This window comes from Hyposmocoma kahamanoa, unplaced genomic scaffold, assembly GCF_003589595.1.
Source record: "Hyposmocoma kahamanoa isolate Upper Pololo Valley unplaced genomic scaffold, ASM358959v1 62, whole genome shotgun sequence".
Lineage (NCBI taxonomy): Eukaryota > Metazoa > Arthropoda > Insecta > Lepidoptera > Cosmopterigidae > Hyposmocoma > Hyposmocoma kahamanoa.
The window spans coordinates 1352655-1375627 of NW_020653850.1; the positions used below are offsets into that span (position 1 = coordinate 1352655).

A 22973-nucleotide genomic window follows, 5' to 3' on the forward strand; every position below is an offset into this window, starting at 1 on the left:
TACATACTTTTGTTAAAATTTAATCTTTCTAGTTATGAAAAAAAATCGATCTGTAAAATTAAGTGAATGAGCAATCATAGAGAAGAAAAATGTCTGGCACGACAGCTGTTTGACAGCTCCGCTTTATTTTCGAAAGAAAATTGCTTGGTGATCGCAGGAAAAGCTTTTTGTCCTTTCTTTATTAGAATTTCGGGTTGAACTTGCTTGAAAACGTATTTTTATGTTACTAAATTGTTGTTCACGGGTAGGGGATGGGTGTTCCAATGTGCACTATAAATAGATTTTGCAGTGTTTTACGTCTGTGATGCATAGATGAATTGTTTTTAAGTGTAGGTTTCTCGTGGTAAATATGGGTAGAAGAGAGGAGCCCGCTTGGGCTAAGGGCACTATAGGGCTGACAGCTGCTAGGGAGCGAGGTGATGTGACTAGGCAGTTCCAAACTCGCCTTACTGTGACGCGTAGTATGGTGGATAGGCTGGGATTGGAGAAAGAGCTTCATGGACATATGGGATGCGTCAACTGCTTGGAGTGGAACCACGATGGATCGTGAGTATTTTGTACCTTCTTTTAATGGTTCACTTTATGACCTGTGTATAGGTTTTGTTTTTAAGAGACACTAGGATAGGGATATTTGTTGAACATCCATTCGACGTTTATACTACAGCACATCAGATTGATTCGATGTTTTGACAAGAAGAAATTCTATGATATGATGCATCAATATTTTTGAATAAAAAACACTAACTCTGGTGTGCCTCTGTGTTTCAATTTGATATTTTAAGTCATTTAGTGTTTGTTTTAATTGTATTTATAATCCTAGCTTATTTCATTCTTCTGTAAGTGAATAATTGAATATGTATCAAACTTATTTGTCTATATTAGACAGTTTACCTTAGTTTTTTTTTCATCTATAAATGTATGTAATACTGATGCAATACTATTTTGTTAAGTTCCTGGCTTCTCTTGATCAGTACAACTAAACTTTCATAAAAGTATCATAAAATTAAATACATCACTACAGAGACAGCACCACTCTATTGGTATAGTGTTACTCTGCATTCACTATTAAGCTAAGAAAAACGAAAAAGTATTTGATGTTGAAAAAACATCAATGTTTTTAAGTGCTGCATTGAAAAACATCGATGCAAGGTTTCGATGTTTTACATCGAATGAAGGCATTGATGTATTTTCTGAGTGGACACCCCTACTCTAGAATTAGTTAAACTGCATTATTGAATTATTACTTATACATTAAGATATGACTTGTGCTTTATTGATAAGTAACAAGAATTTTTATAATATGTTGTGCTGTTAATACTTAGTAGAATGTATCTATATTGTAGATTTTGCCCAATCAACAAACTGCCTTCTAAATGTGTCATTTATAGCTAAATAAATGACAATGAAGATTTTACAGATATGAATAGGTCTTGATGTATGTAAAAGTCAAGTAATTGTTGTCATTGAGGATTCAAAATTTGGATTTTTCCATTTTTATTGTAAATTTTATAAAAGATTGCTTACTGAATACGCATTCTTGAACACTCATTAGAGCTTTAACAGGGCATTGTGGCTTTCATAAGGACATGTCCAATGTTAACAGTAACACTCCTCTGCACCTTCTTACCCAATGCTGCCCCTAAATGGGTGAACAAAACTCCGTATTGAGAAGGCATAGGCCACAGTCATGGACATCAAAACAGTTTAAGTCAGGAGAATCCTTCAATTTTTTAATGCTTGGCATTGACTTACAATTATATGGACGTCGGGTCCGTGCTAAAAAGTGTCAGCACTTGTAAGGCGCTAAAATCGTATACAGAGCGCCAAACTCCGCTTTAGTCTTGATTTGTTCGACTGACAGCGCTATACTGCGATGACATTACAATTTAAATTTCGAATAGGTTGACTTGGGACATTTTTTTCGTGGTTTTTGTATTAGACCCGTCGTCCATTTATTTGTAAGTCAATGATGCTTGGTCATGGTTTCAAATTGTAACTACGGGTGACCACAACAGATTGATGGTCGCAGTGATGAAGGGCTGCACACAAGTTCTGAATAATAGTATCTCAATTATAATAACTACAAACAGATAAACTTATGAATGCCTAACATACATTGTCTTGACTCTAGGACTTGGGCTATATAAAAAAATTGAATTGGGTCCCCATGGTGCTCGAAATGCTGAAAGCTTTGTCTCTTTGTTTGACTGTACTAAAGTGTTAGGCAAAGTAGCTGCCAGGCTTTGGGTATCCCAGTCAGTCCATTGATGAATGGACTGACTATGAATATTATTTTGTAGAAGAAAAAAAGCACTGGAGACCCACAGACCTGGGGTTTGAGATTAATAAAATTGCAAAATTTGTAGTCTGTACTGAGGAACAGTACCAAACTTTTGGCTTTATGCCTGCCAACACAATGGCAGAGCCGGCTTTTTCCTTGGAGTTTTGTGTAACATACATTCAAGCCTGATCTTTTTTGTTTTTGTGATTCCATCTGTGATTGGACCTTGAACCAAAAACAGACCAAATTAAAGAGTTCTTATCCTCAGTAATTATTACGTGAGGCGCATTGTAAGTTTCTGGAATGAATAAGAAAAAAATGCTATAAATGGTCAGAAATGAATTTATTGTTTCTCAAAATATTCTCCATTAGCGTTAATGCACTTTTTCATACGAATAAACCAATTTTGAAAGCATTTATGCCACTCCTCTGTGACAATCTATGAAACATATTTTTAATACTTCTCGACAGCCTCACCAGGTGATGAAAATCATTGACCACGTAACTGGTTCTTAATTTTTGGAAATAAATAAAAGTCACAAGGTGCCAGATTGGGACTGTTTGCGGGATGGCTCTTAAGGTCAACGTTGTTCACCATCAAAAATTCATTTGTCTGTTTGGCCGTGTGAGAACTGGCATTATCGTGGTGCAAGATGATACGGCGTTTACGGTTATGTTTACGGAGTTTGTCAATAACTTCGGGCAAACAAATGGACGTGTACCAATTACTATTCACGGTACAACGATTCTCCAAAGCAACAGTAGCCATGTGTCTAGTTTTATTAAAAAAAGAAGCAATCATCCGCTTAAAGGCACTTTGCTCGCGCGCCACTTTGGTTGGTTTCGGCTCATTTCGAAAGACCCATACGCTCAATCGAGCGTATGGGCTGCTTTGTTTTGGGATCGTAACTATAAATCCATGTTTCGTCATCTGTTACTATGTCCCACACCAATTTTGACGCCCCTTCGTTGAATCTGGTAAGCATGGCATTGCACCAAGTGACACGATCCGTTTTTTGGGATCCACCGAGAGCACAGCTTTTTCACACCCAAATGTTTGTGTAGGATTGATTGTATTTGACTCATGCCTATGCCTAAAGATGCCCGAATCTCATGATAAGTCACATGCCTGTCTGTTTTGATTATACGGCGCACAGCATCGATGTTCTTGTTGTTCACAGCAGTGAACGGGCGACCATCACGAAATTCGTCCCTGAGATTCACACGACCACGTTTGATTTGATTCTGCAAACCAGCTATAAATAGTCGTCTTGTGTGGTGCTTCATCGCCAAAAGCAGTTTGAAGCCGAGGGAAGCTCCGCTGAGCTGTTACATTACACTTAAAGTCGTAGAGAGAGAGCGTCATCTGTACCGCGTCGCGCAAGCTTGGCATCCTGAACAAGGTGCACCGATTTTTTACTCCAGAGCTGCGATACCTGTTGTATAAAGCTCAGGTCCGAAGCAGCATGGAGTACTGTTCGCACCTTTGGGACGGCTCTGCCAAGTACTTGCTCGATGCCCTAGATGGACTGCAGCGCTACGCCTTCCGTGTTGTCAACAATCCTCATGTAACTGAGCATGCGGAGTCGTTACAGCTTCGCAGAGGTATAGCGTCTCTTAGCGTATTCTATCGCCTGTACCACGGTGAGTGCTCTGAAGAGTTATTCAACCTTATCCCTTCTTCTCCTTTCCATCAGCGGACCACCCGTGCCGGACTGCGTTGCCACAGTTGGACGGTCAGTTCAATACCGTCCCGCACTAAAAAGTTTGGCAATTCGTTCTTATGCCGAACCATCAAATTGTGGAACCAACTCCCGGCGCATGTATTCCCTCCCCTCTATAACATCGGGTCCTTCAAACGTAGTGTGAAGAAGCATTTGGCCAGACCAGCAAAATGATAGTGACGGAGTGAAGATATTTGTGTTTTCCATCCGTTACTCTCATCTCTGGACTGTATTCGCACTTTCCATCAGGCGCGGTGCAGTCGTTTTGCCGAGTCACAATAAAAAAAAGAAAAAAAAAAAAAAGAAAAAAAAAATCATACTACGGAAATTTTCACGAGTTAAATCCATGGTGATGTAGACAACCAATTTCTAAAATGACGCCACAATGTAAAAACAAGTGACAGTCAGATGAAACAAACTGTATTCTACAGCCAAAGAGTTTCATTGTCAAATGTTGTAATTACTTTTTAAATATTATTTATGTAAGTGGCCAGTTCCGGAAAGTTATAGTGCTCCCTATGTACAGATTATTGTGTTCTACAGGGTCAGTTTCCTTGACATGTTCAAGTGGCTCAGGCAACCTGGATGCTGAACGTATCTAAGAATTTTGTCAGCATATTTAGTGACAATCTCAACTTATTTGATTACTTGCATCTCCTGTCTTATAGTTGATACTTCAAGTATTAGATTTCTGTTCTTTTTCATTGCTTCTAACTATTGTGCTTCTAACTATTGTGTATAGCTAGATAAGACACTCGTTACTTCTCGTTCATTACAGGTATCCACTTATATCATAGTTTCCCCAAAGTGGTTCCTAGCGCCCCCCCAGTGGGCGCTGAGGAGACCTAGGGGCGGTAGGGCCTCGGAAGCGACTGGGAACGTTGATGCTGTCCAGAGGCTGCTACCTACCGCATTTCAAGAAAATATCAGAATTATATATTTACACTACACTACATACATATGTAATTTTTTTCCTTTTTGACTTACATCCAACATGCAAACAAACAATAATAAATCATAGGGGATAATTATACAAATTAAACACAATATGTGAAAATTTTATTACATAAATAACAAAATATATAAAACTAATTTTAATCAACACATTGGTTTTATTTATGAACTTACGTTTATGATTTTTTAAAACAAAAATGTTCATAATTATCATTTCTGCCTTGCTTAGCTTTAAATGATAAACATAATTGTATTTTGGTCAACAGAGTCCTCGCATCCGCATCAGACGATCTCCGCGTGATCCTGTGGGACCCCTTCCGCTATAAGCTGTTGCATAACATAGCCACTGGACACACAGGGAACATATTTTCTGTCAAGGTGAGATAGTCACATATGTATATCTTCCTATAGCGCATGATTCCTCCAAAATCAAAGTTATCACAAAACTGAACTTGAATTAATCATCTTTGTAGATAAACAGGAGCTGTTCGTAGTTTAGGAATTCTGTCTAGTGTGTCAAACCAGGGGAAATGGCGTCCAGAGATTGCTGCGTATCACACGCAGCTGTACTTTGAACCAGGTTAATACTGCTTGGGTTCTCCTTTTTCGTTCCCTGCTAAAATATTAACAACAAAAAGGCTGTTCGTCCCTAGCAATGGCGTCCAGTGGCGTAATTGGGGATCATATAATTAAAATGTGGCCTTAATCCTCTCCTGTACAGATAGAGGATTCTACCACTAGTAAGAAATATTGGTATCTTTAAGACCAATATAAAATTTGAGCCAGAAACTTTTTCATGTGATATATCGTAAAAAGAATCTGTTACTAATTCAGTGGCAGCATACTGTTATGGAGGATGAATCCGTTTTATAAATGTTTGATGAACATCGGTTCAGCTATTCAAAGATCATCAGCACTTTTCCCAGATAGTGTAGAGATTTCATTCAAAAGATGAATATTTAACTTCAACGTGTCTGATCGACTTGAAATTTGGCATGCTATGTAAATCCGATGACACTACAATGATATGGTAACTGTGTTTTGATGCTGGCGCCAGGACAGTTTGCGGACCACCCAACTCCTCAACTACTCACAGCAAAGCTCTCGTGTTTGGACTCATTGGATTGATTTCGACGTGTAGTTGACTTACAGATAGTGACTAGGGTCTGATGATGGCATAGGAAGGTGGAAACAGAAATTAAGCTTTATTAAAGGTAGACCCACTGAGTTTACTCGGTGGATTTGTTTCGACGAGTACCTACTAGGTAGATAGATGATGACTGTACTGTCCTTCTAAAGTTTGCTGTTTCGTGTCAGGGTTTTTAAAATTTTCACCTTACACGGACCTTGGGAGCGTTGATCATCACCTTAACAGGCTACGACCAAATCACGTAGTTATATCCCTGTAACATCGCAATGATAACGTGGAAACAGTGGCAATCAAAGTGGCACAGTGATAACAGATACCATTTTACTAACAAAATTAGATACGCTTGCGCTCACCAGTGACTTAAATAAAACTATAGCTAAATGATTGTCCGTCGTTAAATATCCATATGGCATTAAATATCCATTCTTTAGAGAATATTATATAAGTATAATGGCGACGATTGGAGTAAATGCAAATGCAATTGCCTATGTTTAGATCAAAGGTTCCCAAAGTTTTTGTCTTGTCGATCACGTGGTGTTTTTTATCTTTTGCATAGACCGCAATGACCCCATACCTTTCTAATATCTATATTTTCACGAATTCGTCATCGAAAATGTGTTTTTGACGGCTGACTGACACTGCTACTCACTTTGATAAGTTTAACTGTAAAGTGAGAAATTTTATTTAAAAAAAAACCACTCCATTTGTCTAATACTGAACATCTTGTTTGTTGTGAAAGGTTCACCTAAATTAATTGTAAAAAGAAAGTATTAGGGGTTAAAGTATGAAATTGCCGTTTTATTGCAATAGGTTCTTTGAATTTTCATAGAATCTTCATGGTTTGAGGTTTTCGAATGAAACTTTTTTCAAATGGTTTCTGTGATTTTTTTTTTAAATTTGAAACATTTGAATATCGACTTTCAATTGTTTTTGTTATTCAATTTAGACAAGAAAGATGGATACTGCGAAAATTCGAGTGATTTTTGAATACGAGTTCCGACGCGGAACTAACGCGGCAGAAACAGCCCGCAATATCAATGCTGCATTTGGAGAGGGGTCTACTAATGAACGCACCGTGCGATTTTGGTTTAAACGCTTTCGTGATGGAAATTTCGACTTAAAGAACGATGAATTAAGAGAGATAGTGGAAGCCGATCCTAGTCAAACTACCCAGGAATTAGCGGCATGGTTTAACGTTACCTTACCCACAATATTGACTCACTTGCGTCAAATCAATAAAATAAAAAAATACGAAAAATGGGTGCCTCATGATTTGACTGATCTGCAGAAAGAAACGCGTGTTGAAACTTGTGTTGCCTTGTTGAACCGGTACAGAAATGAAGGAATATTGGATCGAATTGTAACATGTGATGAAAAGTGGATTCTTTATGATAACCGGAAAAGAAAAATGCAATGGCTGACCCCAGGTCAAATGCCACAACAGTGTCCTAAAGCAAAACTTAGCAATAAAAAGGTAATGGTAACTGTTTGGTGGTCTCAGCATGGTGTTATTCACTATAGTTTTCTCCGATCTGGTCAAGCAATAACGGCAGATGTCTATTGTGCCGAACTCCGAACCATGTTGACAAATCTAGCAGTAAAACAGCCCCGACTCATGAATCGATCTTCACCATTATTGCTCCACGACAACGCGAGACCTCACACAGCACGAGAAACCATTTTGACCCTTCAGGAACTGCAGTTAGAAACCATTCGTCATCCTCCGTATTCACCAGACCTTGCTCCAACGGACTACCATTTTTTTCGTGATTTGGACAATTATCTACGTGACAAGAAGTTTTCTTCCCAGGAGGCAGTACAAAATGCTTTCACACAGTTTGTGCAGTCTAGATCGTCGGAGTTCTATCGCAAAGGCATTAATAACCTTCCCATTAGATGGCAGCAATGTATAGATAATAATGGCAACTATTTTGATTAAATAAATTTGTTAAAAATTTAAAAAATAAACAACTTAGATTTTTAGTACAAATCGGCAATTTCATACTTTAACCCCTATTATTATGTATGTACGACCTGCCTAAATGGGTTCCACTCTCGTGGACCGACATATCTTTTTTCGATGACGTGAATCCCTTGTAGTTTAGAGTGAATCATCGCTTTAGATAATATCGTTTTTAGAGTTGTCAAATTATTCGACGTCCATAAACTACTCCATACGTTTTAGATGGCTAGCTTTTGCATCACGTGTAAATCTATCGATTCGAGAACCTTTCTGCCCCAAGGGCCATCAGTTCTACGAGCTATGTGCACTGCCACTTCAACTTGCGAATCCTTTGGGCTATGTCAAAGTCACCGGACTTTCGTTCTTCTAGGGATCTCCTCATTTCTGATTCGATCACGTAAAAGAAATACCGACCATTGCTCGCTCCATAGCTCGTTAAGTGACTTTTTTATGAGGTCCATAGTAAGCTACCACGTGTCAGAGCTGTAGGTCATCGCTGGCAACACGCGCTACTCGAAGACTTTTGTCTTCAAGGACTGCGGTATTGCGGACGAGAAGACGTCCTGGAGCTTCCCGATAGCTGCCCAACCGAGTCGGATTCGATGATTAACCTCTTCCTCGAAGTCGGCTCTGCCTAATTGGACGGTTTGTCCGAGGTAGACATACTCGTCAATAACTTCGAGAGTAGAGGTTCCCACTGTTACAGGGGTGGGTACAACATGGACATTCGACATAAGTTTCGTCTTGTCCATGTTCATTTTTAGACCCACCTGCTGGAAAACTCTATTGAGGTCAACGAGCATAGTGTCAAGCTCTTCCAACGATTATGCCATGACCACGATATCATCAGCAAATCGAAGGTGATTCAAATTCAAATTGTGAGATGTACTCGCTATTGATGTTGATGCCGAGTCCTTTGCAGACCAGTAACTTGAAGGCATCTTCCAATGCAGCGGTGAACAGTTTCGGAGAAATGACGTCTCCCTGTCGCACCCCTTTTTGCAATTGGATAGGCCTTGTGTACTGGTCCTGGAGTCGAACAGACAGTGGCGTTTCTGTACAAACATTTCAACGCTTCGATATATCGATAGTTAATGTGGCACTGTTGTATAGACTGCAGCAGCGCCCAAATCTCGGAGTCTACTCTCGATTTCCGTCCGACATCCATCCGAAACAATTACTGCCAAATAAGCAATACTTGACCAAATAAAAAGACGCGTGATGCGAATGAAGCTTCATACTGGATACTTGTCTTTTAATTTTGTCGAATATTACTTATTTGACAGTAATTGTTTCGGACGGAGATCGAGAGTAGATCCCCTCGACCGAATCAAAGGCTTTCTCATAGTCCACAAACGCTAAGCATAATGGCAGGTTAGGAATATATTTAGTAGAAGAGACTCCTTAAAGAGCTCGTCCAGGGAAGTACTGCCACCTTACCTGTTTCTGGATAAGGGTGTAGATGAAATTACATGCACTATTCAATATAGTACTATTCAATTTATGTCTCCGGTTGATGGGCGCAGGGGCGCTGCCCCACAGTCCTTGCGATTTATAGCTCTGAGTGACGCTGCAGCTTTTATGGACAGGCGTGTCGCGTACCAACACTTGTTCGTTCCATCATTTAGTATCATAAAAATACCAATATTTTTTTAATATCAAGTGAGCTAAATAGAACACATAATATAGTATACGATATACATTTTTGGAAAGGCTTTAATATCGTTTGTAAAAAAAACAATTTTGAAATAAAGCCAGTGTCTCTGCCACTTGACCTGAACAAAATTAACCGTATTAATACGGGAAGAATGTGTGCTCTTAAAAAAATGCTGTTGTGGCTCTTGTCTCCTACCACCTGTACGAGGGAAGATCTCGGCCACAGATAGCGCAGGCAGGTGGCAACGTACTATTCAAAGTCAATATAGTCTTAAATGAAGCATCGCTACGATATGAAGAAGAAGAAAATCAAGCTTCTAAATTAAATAATTAAAGACGTAATTGTATCTGTCTACAGCGGTCAATACGTACCCTGTGAAGCCTGGAAGCAATATTACTAAAGCTTTTAATTGTCATTCACACAGCTTAGAGCTTTATTTATTAACGTTTTTTTTCTTAGATATTGTATTAAATAATAAAGATTCTTTAATCGAAATCCACCCATCTCATCCATGACGTGATTAAATCCACACTGCCATGGCAACGAGTAATGGATTTACGCCCACGCGTCGTACCGTAATTGTCGATCGTGTTTATTGCAATGGACGATTGGTGAATTTTTCGCGTATCTTGTTATGTGGCAAGCCATATATATAGGATTATTTGTCAAATACCAACAATCTCGCAGGCCTATGTCACTAACATCATATGCAACGACCAATGTTCCACGACTCTTTATAAAACATAATAAATTTACCAAAAATAAACTTTTTAAGTTTTTATTGAATTATGTATAAAAAGTGTCATTTTTAACCGACTTCAAAAAAGGAGGAGGTTCTCAATTGGACTGTATGAGTTTTTTGTATGTATGTTACGCGATAACTCCGGTATTTGTGAACCGATTCTTTTTTTGTTGAAAAGGGGGTACTTCCATAGTGGTCCCATTTCATTTTGAAGAAAATCATCCACCTCGAAGGGTGGCTGCTCACGCATGAAGATTCATTTTTATAAATAGCGCCTAACTTTAATTTAGGAGCAATTACTTTAATGGTTGATTTTGCTATTTCTCCAATTCAAGGCGTTTTTCTCTCAATATACTTTGAGTAGTGAGAACCGATTTTTATTATCTCCAGTGTCAAGTCCTGTATAGTGGCGAACTAGGGGATATTTCAATAAAACTTAGCAAATTGACGTAATTCCACGTACTTTTGAGGTCGTTATTTTTTAGTACTCTGTACTGAGATTATTAGATCTTTATACGAGGCATGCCTTTTAAGTTTTCGAAGAAAGAACACTTCTAGAACCTTATAGTATCCATTATCAAAATATTCACCACGTCGTTACCACGTAGAAAATTTGTTAAAAGATACAATAAAATAATCAATTTAACTCAACTTGCTCAGAATAACTATCACATTTATAAGTCAAGTAATAAATCGAAGGCTACATGGCAGATTATAAATGAACAAAAAAATTTTACGCCTAAGGAACAATTCACTGAAATTGTGCATGATGGTAAACGTGTTACTAATCCTTCAAAGATTGCTCAACTTTTTAATGACTACTATATTAATATTACGAAATTAAAACATAACAAAAATCTAAACTTCAAATCTACTTGCAAACACAACAGTCCTTCCTCTTTTTTTTATGAAGCCCACTGATCCTGGATCTATTGCACAGATTATTAATCTACTTAAAAACACAACAAGCACGGGTTATGACGACATAAACACTAAAGTATTAAAAAATACATGTCTTACTATATCCCCAATTTTAAGCTACATAGCAAACCTTTGTTTTGAACAAGGAATTTACCCTACCGCACTAAAAACTACAATAATCAAGCCCATATATAAAAAAGACGATAGAAAAGAGTTAAAAAATTACAGACCAGTGGCCCTAATACCGGTACTCTCAAAGATTTTTGAAAAAGTGATACACAATAACCTGTACGATTATTTTGAAAGCAAAAACATATTTGCAAAAGAGCAAAAAGGATTTCGAAGAGGAAAATCAATAGATGTAGCTGTTTATGAGTTTTTGAGTAGGGTGTATTCAGGAATGGATAGAAAGAGGGAAGTCTTCGCCATGTTTTTAGACATGACAAAGGCTTTTGATTTTGTTGATCACAGAATACTTTTAGGAAAACTGGAGACCTACGGTGTTCGAGGTAACTCTTTGTCTGTACTTAAGTCCTACCTTAGTGATAGAATTCAATTAACAAGAGTAAATAGAATCTGCAATAAAAAAAAAAAAAATATAATAATAAATCTGCAATAGAAAAAATATATACATCCAGATCAAATACGCTTATTCATGGTGTCCCTCAAGGAAGTATCTTGGGGCCACTCTTATTTTTAATTTATATTAATGACATAATAAAATCCACACTTTATCCGATGGTACTATTTGCAGATGATTGTACTATACTGTACGAAGACAAATCTAAAATACTTGACAGTCTTAAAGAAGTAGTAGAGTGGCTTAATAATAACAACTTAAGTATAAACCTCAGTAAGACTAAAGTTATGAGCTTTCAACTAACAAAATCCCCCTTGAACCCATTTACTAATAATAACATTGACGTTGACATGACCACTACTACTAAATTTCTAGGCTTGTATATAGACAGTAACATAAAATGGCAATCCCAAATAGAATTTATATGTAAGAAGGTGAATCAGTTCTCATACGCGTTATTTATGTTAAGGAAGAAAGCTAGCCTCGAGGTGGTTCTAACAGCATATCACGGTTTCATAGCTTCAAAATTGCGCTACGGAATAATTTTCTGGGGTAATGCTATAAATGTGAAGAGAGTGTTCCTAGCACAAAAGAAGTGTATTAGAGCAATGTGTGGTCTAAAACGAACAGATAGCTGCAGACCTTATTTTAAGAAACATAAATTACTAACGCTAATGTCTCTTTATGTATTTAATACCGCAGTTTTCATCAGACGCAATCCAAACTTCTTTAATTGTGTTAAGAGTGCCCGTAGGAATAATAAACTTGACAGCGTAGGTGGCAGATCCTATGTAATAGTATTATTGCAATGAGTGCCAAGATTTATAATAAATTACCATCTGACATAAGGAACATTAAGGACATTGTAACATTTAAAAGAAATCTATTTGAATACCTTGTTAATGAAACATTTTACTCTATAAACGAATATTTCGGTAATAATTAAGTGATTTGACATTAAATAAAATTGAGTAATAATTAAGTAAAATAACTATGTTCATCATCCACTTATGTAGTTCGTATGCCTGAAGGTGCAACATAGAGGGTCGCTATAACTTATTTCATACCATGTATTTCAATGTACTGTATCCTATGTTGACGAATAAATGCATTTGATTTGATTTGATTCGTTTAATACAGTTTTCCATTCGCTCGAACCAGTTATTAAAACATTAGTTCCACTCCAAAGTAGGGGTGATCAATATGTTTGTCTTGAAAGCGCCCGACTGCTTGTTCACCGGATTGGCACCTTTGACCACAAAGAGTATTCTTAATGTTAGGAAATGTAAAGAAATCGTTAGGGCTTAGGTCAGGACTGTATGGAGGATGGTCAAGAATGTCTACGTTTTCCTGTACCAAATACTGAACAGTTTGACGAGCGCTGTGTGAGCTTGCGTTGTCATGGTGTAAGATAATGCGTCGCTTTTGGTTAGATTTCCGTAGTTCGACCATGACTTGTGGTAAACAAAATTTGGTATATCACTCTGCATTAATCGTTCTGCGATCTTCAAGTGCAATCGTCGCAATATGACTAGTTTTCGCAGCAAATGTGGCCACCATGTTCTTTGAAGTGCTTCGAGAGCGAATAGCTTTAGTCGGCTTTGGCTCGTCTGGGGAGACTCAGACTGTAGATTGTTATTTGGAATCAGGTTTGTAGGCGTAGATCCAAGATTCGTCACCACTGATGATATCGTATACGTGATTTGACTCTCCTCGGTTGAACCTTTGGAGAGTTTTCTTACACGATCTGACTCAGGCCGTCTTATTATTGTCGAAAAGCAAATGCGGGATCCAACGGCAAACTAGCTTTCTCACACCAAGCGCCTCATGCAAGATTTTCCGAATGGTTGTCCCTGAGATGCCTATTAACGGCTCTATCTCTCGATATGGCACATGACGATCTTCGAGAATTAGTTGTCTCACAGCAATGATGTTTTCTTCAGTGAAGGCGGATTTTGGATGTCCCTCACGAGATTTGTCATTAAGACTGGTATGTGCACGCTGGAATTCTAAATACCAGCGTTCGACAGTCCGCAGAGATGGGGCTTCATCATGGAATACAGATGTTAGCTCTTCAAAACACTAAAGCCGTGTTAGGGTTCTTTTAAAGTTGTAGAAAATTATTGCACTAACACTTTCCTTAGTAAGATTTTATTTTATCCTCCTATCCAATCCTAATTAACTTTCAATTGTTTTGAGATTCTAAATTCAAACAAATTTCCGAACAGTTTCACATAGGATTTTATTTGTCGTGTAGTTTTTAGTAACTTAATAATATAATAAATAAAACCTTGTCATTTTGTTTATTATTTGATTATTAAACTATAGCCTCTAAATCGATTCTCTCTTTGTTACAAATTATCTCAATAAGATGTTTAAATAGATTTTTTATTCGATTTTACAGATGTAGAGATCTACATCTCTATAAACTTCAAATCTCATATGTACCCGTACCCATGCTATGTGCAATTGACTTTAGTAAGTTGTTTAACTCAGCTGCCCTACCAGAACATGTTCTATTTATGCTAGTTTTCGACCTTCTATTCCTCGCCCCGTAAATTTCAAGTTTGTGTTATCTGTTTTTTTTTTAAATCCCCCACTTAGTATTAATATCTGATTTTATTAGTACGAACAAACTTAAATTATAAAACTTATTTACATATATTAATATATCTTTAACGGTGATGGTATATCGTGCTGTTTTGTACTGTTTCAGAAGCCGGAATAGACTAAAGAGCAGTGTTAATTAATTGAATAAAAAAAAGTGTAACTCCCTTGACTAATTTGACATTGGGAAAATTCTTCAAGAGAAGCCTGAAACTTAAAAATAGAATAAAAGTTGTTTAACAACACCTCTCGCGTGCTTTCTTTTGCTACCGCACAGAGTTATCACCGGTTAGAGCAGTCCATTTCAATATTTTTATAAAATCTGACAAATTATTAAAATTCATCGAGCAGTTGTTGTTTATGATGTTAGTTATATAGTCCTGCGAGGTTGTTCGTATTTTACATGTAACTCTACATATATGTGTATAAGTTTGATGGGGAGAAAAATTTCTTTAAGAAAACAAATTCAAATTTTTATTCACCTAGACAACAAAGAACATTGCCTATAGCTATAGGCTTGCTTAGAAGCCTATAGCCTATTTGAAAGAAATACAACCTTGAATAGGTATACATTATAATACAGAGTGCTTCTCACAATGATTATTTTTAAGACGATTCTGTAAAAACATGAATTTCAAAATAAACTTTTAGTTTTTATTTTCATGCAGTCATTGCTGCGTCAGATACACTAATTGGTATTATTAGGTCTTTACTAATCGGTTTTACTTTTAGAGTTTTCTGAATGTCTGATCGAGATAGTACCGTATTAACACTGGCGCCCAATGAGGGCCACAGCTTGAAGTGAGAAGTTCAGTTAGGAACAGAGGTTGCTGGTCATATTTCCACTATGATGATGTTGCATTTTTAAACATAGGTTGATGCTGCGGATTTCTATTAAATTATTTCTACTAATAATAACAATATTAGTGTTGCAACGTTTTGTGGTTAAATTGAATAAATGTTTTTCTTTCAGTTTTTAACCCCCGACGTGATCGCGACGTGCGCAGCCGACAACACAGTGCGCGCGCGCACCGTGTACGGCGACGCGGCGCTGCTCGAGTGCGCCTGCCACTGTGGCAGGGTTAAACGATTGGCCACAGCACCTGACAACCCGCATCTTATTTGGTCTGCAGCCGAAGATGGACTTATATTGTAAGTAATGTGAAGATATCGGATTTATTTAACAACTTCAGTAGTTTTGATGGCAAGAAATGAAATGAAATGACGTTTATTGCAACCAAGGTACAAAAATAGATGTTACATGAAATTTTTGAATAACATGGCAGGGCAAAGCAAAATATTCTTAAATTTAGTTAGACTTATGGGATATTATTTACTCGTAAAATCTATTTCCAATAATTTAGTTAATGTGTGTTATAAATTACTTGGTTACGAACAGGGTACTTAATATGTACGAAATTTAAATACAATGAGTTCTTTTGTAACAGCTCGTTATCTTGCTGTCTCAGACAGAATAGTACCTATGCTTTTTTTTATTAGATGTGCCTTCAGATTGGAGGTGAATAAACTGTTTTTGGCTATTTTTTTTTATATGGTTGGGTGTTTTATCATAAATTTGTATTGCTCTGTAGTATGGATCAAGAAAAGAATACATTAAGAATAAACCCCTCCGTTTCAAGAAACAAAAACAGCTGTTCTTTAGCAACAAAGTACCACTTTACATAGCGTGCACCCAACCTATCATGGCCCCTCGAGTGTCGTCTTCGCATAGGCAAACCCCGCTTTCATACTCCTTCTGCAGGCCAATCAAAGCAGATTCACGTGTAACAACTCCAAAGCAACAGTAGCCACGTGTCCAGTTTTATATATTTAAAAATGAGCAATCATCCGCTTAAAGGCACTTTGCACGCGCGCCACTTTGGTTGGTTTCGGCTCATCTCGTAAGACCCATACTCGATTGCTGCTTTGTTTTGGGATCGTAACTATAAATCCATGTTTCGCCACCTGTTACTATGTCCCACACCAAATTTGACGCCCCTTCGTTGAATCTGGTAAGCATGGCATTGCACCAAGTGACGCGATCCGTTTTTTGCGCCTCAGTGAAATTGTGTGGGATCCACCGAGAGCACAGCTTTTTCACACCCAAATGTTTGTGTAGTATTGATTGTATTTGACTCATGCCTATGCCTAAAGATGCCCGAATCTCATGGTAAGTCACATGCCTGTCCGTTTTGATCATACGGCGCACAGCATCGATGTTCTTGTTGTTCACAGCAGTGGACGGGCGACCATCACGAAATTCGTCACTGAGATTCACACGACCACGTTTAAATTCTGCAAACCAGCTATAAATACTCCTCTTGTATGGTACTTCATCGCCAAAAGTTTGAAGCCGAGCGAAGCTCCGCTGTGCTGTTACATTACATTTAAATTTGTAGAAAATCATACTACGAAAATTTTCATGAGTTAAATCCATGGTGATGTAGACAACCAATTTCTAAAATGACGCCACTAGTAACAGTCAGATGAAACGAACTGTATTCTACAGCCAAAGAGTTCCAGTTTCAAATGTTGTAATTACTTTTTAAATATTGTTTATGTATGTGGCCAGTTTCGAGTGCGCCCTATGTATTATTATAATGATATCTTATTACAGGCAACACGATCTCCGAATGGCACATCGCTGTAATTCAGATACGGCAAACGTTCTGGTGAACCTGCTCAACCACATGGGCCGCTACGCCGAGGCCAAGTGCGTGTCGGTCAATCCACGCCGCCCGTACCAGCTGGCGGTTGGCGCCAACGACTTTTACGTGCGCCTTTATGATACAAGGATGATAAAACTGGCCAAGTTACAGGTAAAGTGTTTGATGACATTCATGACCAATAATTAGTGATCTGTTCTGGCATTGTACGCTTACGTTAAAGAAGGTCCAAAGCCAGTTGATACTATTTAAAATGGATAGTCTGGGGTTTTTATAGAATACCAGGAAAGTTTACGGCTCGCGAGTTGCACACGTCCGTTACGTTGTGCGATCTGTTAGCACGTCTCTCGTGCGCCACATGTATTAGCATGTATTTAACTGCCCGCATGCATCCTGCGTACGGCGCGCGCGCAGCGTATATGCAGCGCGTTCGCGGCGTATTCGCCAGATCTACAGATCCACAAATCATTTACACATTCCAGGCAACCTAACCTAAATAAATTAATAAATAAATAAAACCTATAAATCATTTACACATTCGTCGGCAAAATTTAAATTTACAAAATTTACCTCGTAACTCCAATTTTGACTTACTTTTCAAGCGCAATATCGGGCAATTAATGCTTAAAATATGATTTGCAGACCTTTCTTTGCTTATAAAGGTTTAATCATAGATTGTCATAAAATTATTTGTAGTAATTCTGTGTTTTGTGCTTACTCAAAAGTTCTAAAAGCTTTAGTAGCAATAGAGCTCCTTCTGAAAGAGACCGTCCAGGGAAGCAATACCACCTTATCAGTTTCTGCCGCCAAACTAGTGCTTGTGTGAACTCTAGTGGGTTTGAATGGTAAGGATGCTGGCGAAATTAACAAGCACATGGGACTAGCAACTTATGTCCCAGGTTGACAGGCGCAGTGGCAGTGTCCTTCAGATCTTTGTGATTTAAAGCTCTGTGTGGCACTGCAACTGCTATGGACAGGTGTGTCGCTTAACACCGGGCGCATGACTTTTTCGTTCTCTCACTTGGTAGTATAAAAGAAAAAGTTTACATTAATGGAGGTTACGAAATTGACGAATTAAGCCGACGAACACGAAACGTATCGCCAAAACGATATGTTCCATAATTAATAGATTTAGGCGTTACTTTGCAGAAATTCACGTTAGTAAAAATGGACGTAAAATTCTTTGCTACTTCGCGAATCCAATGAAGGTTCAATCATGCATACTAACTACCCCTGTGTTGCTTATTTTATTCAAGCAGTTAATGAAATAAGGTTAATTTAATTTTCGAACTTAAATTACTTTTCTACTCCGCGAAGGTTAAATCGAGCACTTGTGTTAAATTTTTGGCATGCAATTAATTTTCTCACCGTCCCTCCGCACAAAATTAATAAAATTCACAACACAAGCGCGTTTAAAGTCACAAATATCACCACGAACAATATACCTTACTATTACTAGAGTTCCTTGTGAAAGAGCTCGTCCAGGGAAGTACTGCCACCTTACCTATTTCTGCCGCCAAACAGGAATGTGAGCACTGTGTTCCGGTTTTGAAGGGTAAGGTTGCTGGTGAAATTACAGTCACATGGAACTTGTCAACTTATGTCCCAGGTTGAGATTTAAAGCTCTGAGTGGCCACAGGCCACAGCAAGTGCCACGGACCGGCGTGTCGCTTAACACCAGGCGTACGACTGGTTCGTCCCGTCACTGGATATTATTTATTATTATAAAAAAACTAAATTTTTGTTCTTAGCTGAATATGCCTTCTTTAAAACAGTAAAGTAGTGTAATTGGAGACACTTTGCCATTGGCCAATTCTGTCTGCCATTAAAAAGCTCCCGCCGCAGGCGAGCGCGCCGCCGTCGCGGCAGTGGGAGCGGCAGAACCTGCGCTGCTCCCGCGCAGGACACGGCGACCCCGACAACAACATTCCGCAGCACTCCGTCACGTACTACGCGCCAGGTACGGTGGTCCCTTAGGATACGAATATCGACAGTAAAACGCTACGCAAAATTTCATTAATTTAAGATACTATGTTACTTTAAAGGAAGGTGTGGTTTTTTCACATTTCTTCGCTTCGACGAAATGTGAAAAACACTTCCACGAGGAAAGCAAAATAGTAAAATTCTTTGAATGTAGTATTATTTACTGTTAAAAATAAAATAATGTCTTTTCGAAGCAAAATATCCTATCTATAGTCTGTCTTTTTTAAAGACGAAGTAATATGGCATTTGCAGGGTTATTAGTTTTCGTGAAATTGTTAATAAATCATATGTCGTTGTTGTCGACAGTTTTATCGATAGATACGTAAGGAGGTAAAATTTTGTTAAAATTTTTTGAATTGTGAATGTTCTAATCGACCCCTCCTACGTAAAGTATCGTATGTTGAAATTGCCAAGTTTACAGGGAAGCGTCTTAAAATTGTCAGTTTTATTCGGCAAAGCTCGTTACTCAAATAGAGTGATCATCTAATACATCATCTAACCGATATCTAGGATTTTATAATACTCTATGTGAGGAGCGAGCTTTGTCGAATAAAACTGAGAAATGCTAAAGTCACGTGTTGTGCTTATTTCAGTGAATTCAGAATATTTAAAAGACTCCTCTGTAAACTTGGCAATTTCGACATACGATACTTTACGTCGGAGGGGTCGTAATGATCTAAAGATATTGCCGTCTTTATTCTTATTTTGACAGTTGCCCTACCAGTATCGAAATCAATTTTTATTCATATGTATTTTAATAAGAACTCGCGGATTTGATTATCTATATTCAATTAAAATGAAAAACTTTAAATATGTCTCTTTGTATTTTTAATAGCCATAGTTGTAAATACGGTGTGTGTACGTATATACGAACTTACTAACATTGACAGCTTAAATAACGACGAGTAAAGGGCCGATGATGATTCAATAAAACGAATTCGGCTATTTATTCCATAAGCGTGACAAATATTCAGTCGATAGTCGATAGAATATTTATCGACAGCAATCACTAGCTGCTTGCAGGCGGGCACTTTTAACGCTTTTGCCCAATGAACTGTCATTTCGCTCCATCTTCAAAAAAGTCAGACTATACAATATTTAAAATACTTTCCCTACGTATCGCATAGCCGTGGGACAAACTGTATATCTCAGAGTATGGGGTCTGGTCATTGACTTACAATTATATGGACGTCGGGTCCGCGCTAAAAAGTGTCCGAACTTATAGGGCGTTAAAATCGTATACAGAGCGCCATTCATGCTTTAGTCTTCGTTTGTTCGACTGACAGCGAAGCAAACAAAATTAGACAGTACTGCGATGACATTACAATTTAAATTCAACGTTTTAGCTTTTTCAGGAATATGAAATAATATAAAATATCCTTTACATGTCACTACGTTTAAATAGGTTGACTTGGGACATTTTTTTCGTGGTTTTTGTATTAAACCCGTCGTCCATTTATTTGTAAGTCAATGGGTCTGGTAGTTTTTTCGTCCAGAAAGTCAGGAGCCGTCTCTTTTAGTGCAATTTTTTTTGCAATTTACTTGTGTATTTAGGTATAGATAAGGTCAGAAAGTACCCTTAACCGACGGCGGCGTTTATGAAAACATTGATATGTGTGTTGATGAGGCGAAATATATGTGAAATCAAATACAATTGTAACGCAAAAATGAAGAATTGGAAAAAAAACGCGATTTGAAAATGAAAAAAAAAAAAAAACTAAAACTATCTTATTGCAAATAATAATAATTACTTATCCACTTATAAATGAGAATAAAAATTTATTGGTTCCGTTCAATAATTATTTGAACTATCAAGTTGTGTTTTGTCAATCTTATAGTTTTTTGTTTACGACAGTATTTGATTTCATGTGCGATGTGTCGGAAAAGGCAAGTTCAGGACTGTAGTTTCTGCCTACCACTATAGAAAAAGGGGCGTGAAGTGTATGTATGTATGTTTTTAGTTTGTTTAGTTGGAACCCATTAAGAAACGCATCGCGAAGTCGTTCATATCAAAAGCGACTGTATGCAAAGGGAACAAGACAATTAACTTTTGCTCTAACCAGGTCACCTGTCTATGGAGCCAAATGAACACACGTTCCCGAAGAAAGCGACGACGTACGTCGCCTTCAGTCACGACGGAAACGAGCTGCTCGTCAACTTGGGGTCGGAACAGGTACTCTATACGCCTAAGTCTCCACCAGATTATACTTGATTTCTTCTAGGATCAAGAAAAACGTAAACAAAGCTGCAGAGATTGTAAACCTTTTTCTTCAATCCAAATTACAGTAAAGGAAAATATCATCAGAACTAATGACGTTAACAAATGACGTGATAATATTATACTATTATTGTTTTATAAAAGTTTCCGTTTAATATTTGGAAACTCTGTTTCTTTAAGTTTTTTATAGTGCAAGTCTTTGAAATACATTAAAACTTACTGTATTTTAAAATAATTTACATACTAACGGTAGATTTAAAAAAAAATAATTAAGGTAGTAAACATGTTTGAAAATTTCGTTTCACAGTACATATTTATTAAAATGCTTTGCTTACAAAATGACTGAACTAAATGGTGCCTCATGAAAGACTCAAAATTTCCATCTGCCTAATGTTAAAAGAAAACGAAGTGTAAATTTTTTATAGCGCGTATTGCATCCTTAGTAATAAAATTACGGAATTTGATAATTAACACTTAGGATTTTTTTCTATTTAATATGAAAAGTCATGTCGACACTGGAATGTTAAAACGTCTAACGTTTTACCTTTCCAGGGGTCGATACAATACAATAGAAATACTCCTTATTACACACAAAAACATACAAGACACATGACTTCTTACCTATGGCAATCACATCCAGAAAGTCAAGTAATTAGTGTGATTCTGGCACATTCACTGATATTTCCAGATCTTACCTGTATATTTAATGACCTGAACCTGACTGTGAATATTCCAGGTGTACCTATTCGATATCAATTCAGCACCCCGCCCGGTCCTGGTAGAGAGCTTTATCATCCAGCAGAATCACAGCCACCGTGATGATGATAAAACTGATCAGCCGAAGAACGGCACTACCAGCGCCAACGGCACCACCAGTGGTACCAACGGCACTACCGACCAACTGCTGCCTGACAGGGTCAGAGAGATCAAGGAGATGGTGAGACGTCATTACCAAACAATGCTTACATCATCGAGTACTTAACCAGAAATAGAGACGAAATAAGGGCCGTACATTTCTGGTAACCCGTCAGTGATACATCACTTATAAATATCAACTCTCGTTTGCACTGAAATAAAGACAGCGCCAACAACTGACCTGTGTGTACGTCTCCGTATATTCCAAAAATATTGTGTATTTATTGTAATAAAGATAATATCTCTAACATTGGGGCTGTTCCATTCGGTGGTGTGGGGAAAACAGCAAAACATCTAATTACAAAACAAACGGAATCACATTTCATCGGTAATTTAATATTAAATATGTATTTTTGCAATTTTCGTCCATTATAGAAAAGTTCAAGTTAACTGGTCGATTTGAAGTGGAATGTACAACACCCGTCAATTGTTTGGAATTCGGGCTGGCCAATCGGAGCACAGTTGTCACAGTAATGATATGGCAGAATAGTTTTCAAACAAATTAAATCTGGTTATATACTCGATGGCTTATATAGACTGTGTTTTGGTGTTTTTTTTATTTATTTGGGTCAACAAACAGTAGACACAATTAAAACTTAAAAGTAATTTTTT

At 37.6% G+C, this 22973-nt stretch overlaps 1 protein-coding gene across 1 annotated transcript in view; it reads left to right on the forward strand.

The window, feature by feature from the left end:
- Window positions 1–246: 246 nt before the first annotated feature.
- Window positions 247–22973, forward strand: part of LOC113229490 (WD and tetratricopeptide repeats protein 1) — a 30761-nt gene continuing 8034 nt past the window's right edge. The window contains exons 1-7 of the mRNA XM_026463094.1: window positions 247–546; window positions 5226–5337; window positions 15553–15731; window positions 17197–17398; window positions 19091–19205; window positions 21292–21401; window positions 22183–22383. Of these exons, the coding sequence (XP_026318879.1) occupies window positions 350–546; window positions 5226–5337; window positions 15553–15731; window positions 17197–17398; window positions 19091–19205; window positions 21292–21401; window positions 22183–22383 (1116 nt within the window). The 5' untranslated portion in view covers window positions 247–349. The remainder of the gene's footprint in view (window positions 547–5225; window positions 5338–15552; window positions 15732–17196; window positions 17399–19090; window positions 19206–21291; window positions 21402–22182; window positions 22384–22973) is intronic.